Source organism: Lactuca virosa, chromosome 8, assembly GCF_052849685.1.
Source record: "Lactuca virosa cultivar CGN04683 chromosome 8, Lactuca_virosa_CGN04683_v6, whole genome shotgun sequence".
In the NCBI taxonomy this organism is placed as follows: domain Eukaryota; kingdom Viridiplantae; phylum Streptophyta; class Magnoliopsida; order Asterales; family Asteraceae; genus Lactuca; species Lactuca virosa.
In genome coordinates, this window is record NC_136433.1 from 15,801,930 (window position 1) to 15,806,223 (window position 4,294).

Consider the following 4,294-nt stretch of genomic DNA (forward strand, 5'->3'; position numbering starts at 1 on the left):
CATACATGCCTTGAAAACTCATATGGCCAAGTCGAAGGTGCCAAAAATAGGACTGATATGGATTAGAAAGAGACTTAGAAACAAAAAGTGTCTTGTCTAAATCTATCTAAATAAGAACATCTTTCATCTTTACTTGCCATAGTGGAAACCTAGTGTTTTGATCGAGCAACGGGATATCGTATTTCATCGAGGACATGTTAAATCAATCGATAAAATAACCCAAACAAACTAATATTAAACCTGGAAGCTCTGATAGCAATTGTTGTAAACAAAGAGGATAAGAATGCACTAAAGTGAAATGCCCTAATGCATCAAACAACCCAGAAATCTGAATCATAAGAATAATGTTAGTTCATGTGGAATATGATTAATATATGAAATAATGATCAACCGCATGAAATGAAAAATACCAAGCAAAATAGTAAATCGGAGAGACAAAGAGATTTACGCGGAAAACCCAAATCGGGAAAAAACCACGGGCTGGGGAAGCTGAGAACCATTCCACTAAATATTGAAGTCTTTACAGATCTTGATCAAAGAGATTACAATAAACTAAAATGGTGATTTGATGATAAAGGGATGAAAACCTCAAAGCTTGTTGAAGAGGTGTAGTTATCAAATGGGAAGAAAAAGACTTGCTTAATTAGATGTCTACCAAACCTATTTCAAGAAAGTTGTGTTGAAGTGAAGCCACAAAAGTTAAAGGTTTGCTAATATTGTCAAATTTAATCATTCAATAATAAAACATTTGTAAAATATTTTAGACCTGATTAGTCCAAATTAGACTTGTAGTCTAATTTAGACCTGGTTTGTTCATTTTAGACCTAGTTGACTAAGAAGGAAAAATAATTTTTAAACTATGTAGAACTTGTCAATATAGAAGACATAATTATAAATATACCATTGGGTTTCTTATATTAGAGTATACATGGGTTTTTCTTATTAGGGTTTTCACCTAAAATCTCGATGTTCCTTTTCTTTCCTCTTATTTGTTTTTCGTTACTTTATATTATTGAATCATTAACAATCCATATAACATTAATTATAGTTGGAGAAAACACGTTAAAACAAACATGTAACTTAATTGAATCATTAACAATCCATATAACATTAATTATTGTTGGAGAAAACACGTTAAAACAAACATGTAACTTGCAGAAATATGATTTTCCAATCACACAAGACACAAGGAGGGGAGAGAACATGATTCTTGAACTCTAAAAATAAAGGTTTTTTTTATTAACATTCAAGAACAACATTTATTACATCAAATGACACATATATATACATTTTATGCGACTGTTATTTCCCTGAAGCATCACGCCCTTTAATACCAACCATTGCACCCAACTATCATTTAACCAACACCAAATTATACCTAATACTAACAAACAACATAAATCTAATTTTAGCTTATATTTTCAACAATTATCATACTACTTCGATTGAATGTGTTTTCGGCGGTATTTGACCTTATAGTCGGTTTGGTTATTCTTAGTTATAATGAGTTCACTATGCTCATATCTCTTACAAAGACTATGTCCACCCCAATTTAATTAATGGTTTGGTTAAGATTATTTTTAGCCACGTAGATCATAGGAACCTTAGCGCAATGATTTCGTTTATGAAAGCATCAAATACATCTAGCTTGATTGCTAATTCATTTAACCATCATGTTAACATATGAATCAACTGAGGGCATCCACAATGCATTGAACTTCATAGAGTTCAATGGATTGCCACATCGTCTTTTTACAATTCATACAACACTATCATTTTTTCCTACAATGCATTGAACTCTACAAAGTTCAATAGAATGTTACAAAATGTAACTTATAGTAAATATTCAAGAATTAAAAACTTTCATTTTTCCCATTGAAGAGTACAATGACCATTGAACTCCAAATCTATTGAATGTCAATGTGACATCTCACAATGATAGAGTTTCATCCATTGAATGACACATACACTTGCTACCTCATTCAACTCTCTCATTGAGCAACAACGATTGCCCTAACAGGCTTTTTCAAGCTAATAATTATTTCTTTTATGCATGTATACATCATGTTTTAGCATATTATTTTTTTTTCAAAGAATGGTATTTCGTATTTAATTTAGAATTCTCGTATAAATTCCCTGATTTTCATACATAAAACTCATAACATATTCTCTACCCATTACACGTACATAGTATATATATCAACCAACAACAAAATAATTAACATATAAAATGGTCTGTTGAACTTAATGTATCCTCCTTGATTCTAGAAATCTTTTGCACTTGAATTCCGATGACGTAAGATAGTCTAGAAAATCGGCATAGTTTGTATCTTCATAACGTTTAGGATTCAAATAGTCAATGAGCTTTGGTGACGGTGTAACATTTTCGTTTACACTGTGTAAGGATGCCACAGAGAGTCTAGACCGCATGGAATTAACTGCAACCCTATGAACCACACTCTTGTACCTTCCATTGCTAAAGATCTGTTGAGTAGACACCCATTGTTACCTTTAAGATACTATCATTTATAAAAAATGACCAGATTGCGAAAAGCTGAATACTTGATGAGCAAAAAATTAACTAACCTCAAACTGGTCACCAATATTGACAACAAATGAATTCAGAATGGGTTTAACAGTAACCCATCTGTCGTTGTGTTGTATTTGAAGACCTTCAACTTGGTCCTGAAGCAGAAGGGTGAGCAACCCATAGTCGGAATGAGGCGGGAGACCAAGTGTGAGTTCAGGCTGTGGGCATGCAGGGTAACAGTTCACCATGACAAGCTGACTACCATCTTTCGAAAGCACTTTCTCATCGGTAAGCCCAAGGCTTTCGAGTATTGCATCCATCACCCTTTCATACAAATGCCTGGTTTTCATTGAGTACTCACCCACTGCTTCCCTGTTAATTAGAATATAATATATCATTAGAACAAGACTATCAAAGCAGATTGAACTGTCGAAAAGTTTATGGACCAATGAGAGCTTAGCAAATACAATGGAAAGTAGATAAATATCCAAGTGACCTAATAGGAGTTATATATAAGGAGTCTACTGAAAGGCAGTACGTTTAGGTGTAACTATCAGGCCTAAATTCATTCGTTTAGAGCTCTGAGTTCAAAAGTTTTGGTTTTATCATGATTTCAAGTTTAACTAATTCTGTTTTATTTTTGTATACAAGTAGAGTTTTACCTCAAATCAACAGGAGAAGAAGGCCAAAGAGGAGCGAAATCTTGCATGGGGTGACAACTTAGCTTCAAGAAGTCTCTCCAACAGAAGACTCCATCATTATTCTGGTTGAAGCTAGTGCCATATCGAACTGGTTGAGACAAATTATTCGACATGTACCTTTGTCTTTCTTCAAAAGGGAGCTCGAAAAACCTTTTGCTTACGTCTATCATCTTACCAATCACTTCATCTGCAATCCCATGGTTTACCACCTGTATTAAATAATGAGCCAAACATGAGCTAAATTTAATTAAATATATTCAACCATATTATTCCGAACCATACCTGGAAGAATCCAAACTCTCGACAAGCTTTAGAGAGAACTTTAAGGACTCGGCTTCTGTCCATGCCTTGAAGCTGTGTGAAATCGATAACGGGTAAGTGGATGCAGTCATTAACGACTAAACTTACTGGTCTCTCTTGAGGGGGTAGTATGTACTTGTGTGGAACTTGTGTCACACCGTTCTCGCACAAATGCTTGACCCCTTTCTGGTACATGTGTTTGGGAAGTTCGACGTAGGGTTCAGCTGGTAAAGACATTGATGCAGATGAGAGAATATGTGAGATGGAAATGATACTGAAGTTGGTGATGCCATATACAAAGATGTGTGTGTATATATATATATATATATATATATATATATATATATATATATAGAGAGAGAGAGAGAGAGAGAGAGAGAGAGAGAGAGAGAGAGAGAGAGAGAGAGAGAGAGAGAGAGAGAGAGAGAGAGAGAGAGAGAGAGAGAGAGAGAGTTGAAACTTTAAAGAAATGTGGAGGTTGACCTGGTTTGGTCAGAAGAGGGGGGAGGGGGTGAGAAGTTACCTCTTTTGGACCCAGTGTACGTTACTTGGCACATCTTCTAGACTTTGAACACCGATTAAAATGCTCTGATTTTGTGTCGGTAAGGATCTTTTGTTTGAACAATAGATGTTCTTAATCTAATTGTTATATCTGTAAATATACACTCGCGGACACGTAAAAAATTATGATACTAAAAAACTTATTTTTTGATTGCAACTTATGTCACAATATCGGTCACTAAAAGGGTGAAAAAAACAGATT

The 4,294-nt window shown here is 34.4% G+C and overlaps 1 protein-coding gene across 1 annotated transcript; it reads right to left on the reverse strand.

Annotated features, from left to right (window-relative positions):
- Positions 1-2,129: 2,129 nt before the first annotated feature.
- Positions 2,130-3,808, reverse strand: LOC145133644 (putative 2-oxoglutarate-dependent dioxygenase SLC1). Its single transcript, XM_079068577.1, has 4 exons — positions 3,514-3,808; positions 3,193-3,440; positions 2,587-2,902; positions 2,130-2,484 (listed from the first exon to the last, which is right to left on the reverse strand). The coding sequence occupies exons 1-4, from the start codon at positions 3,766-3,768 to the stop codon at positions 2,245-2,247; spliced, it is 1,059 nt and encodes a 352-aa protein (XP_078924703.1). The 5' UTR covers positions 3,769-3,808; the 3' UTR covers positions 2,130-2,244.
- Positions 3,809-4,294: the final 486 nt, after the last annotated feature.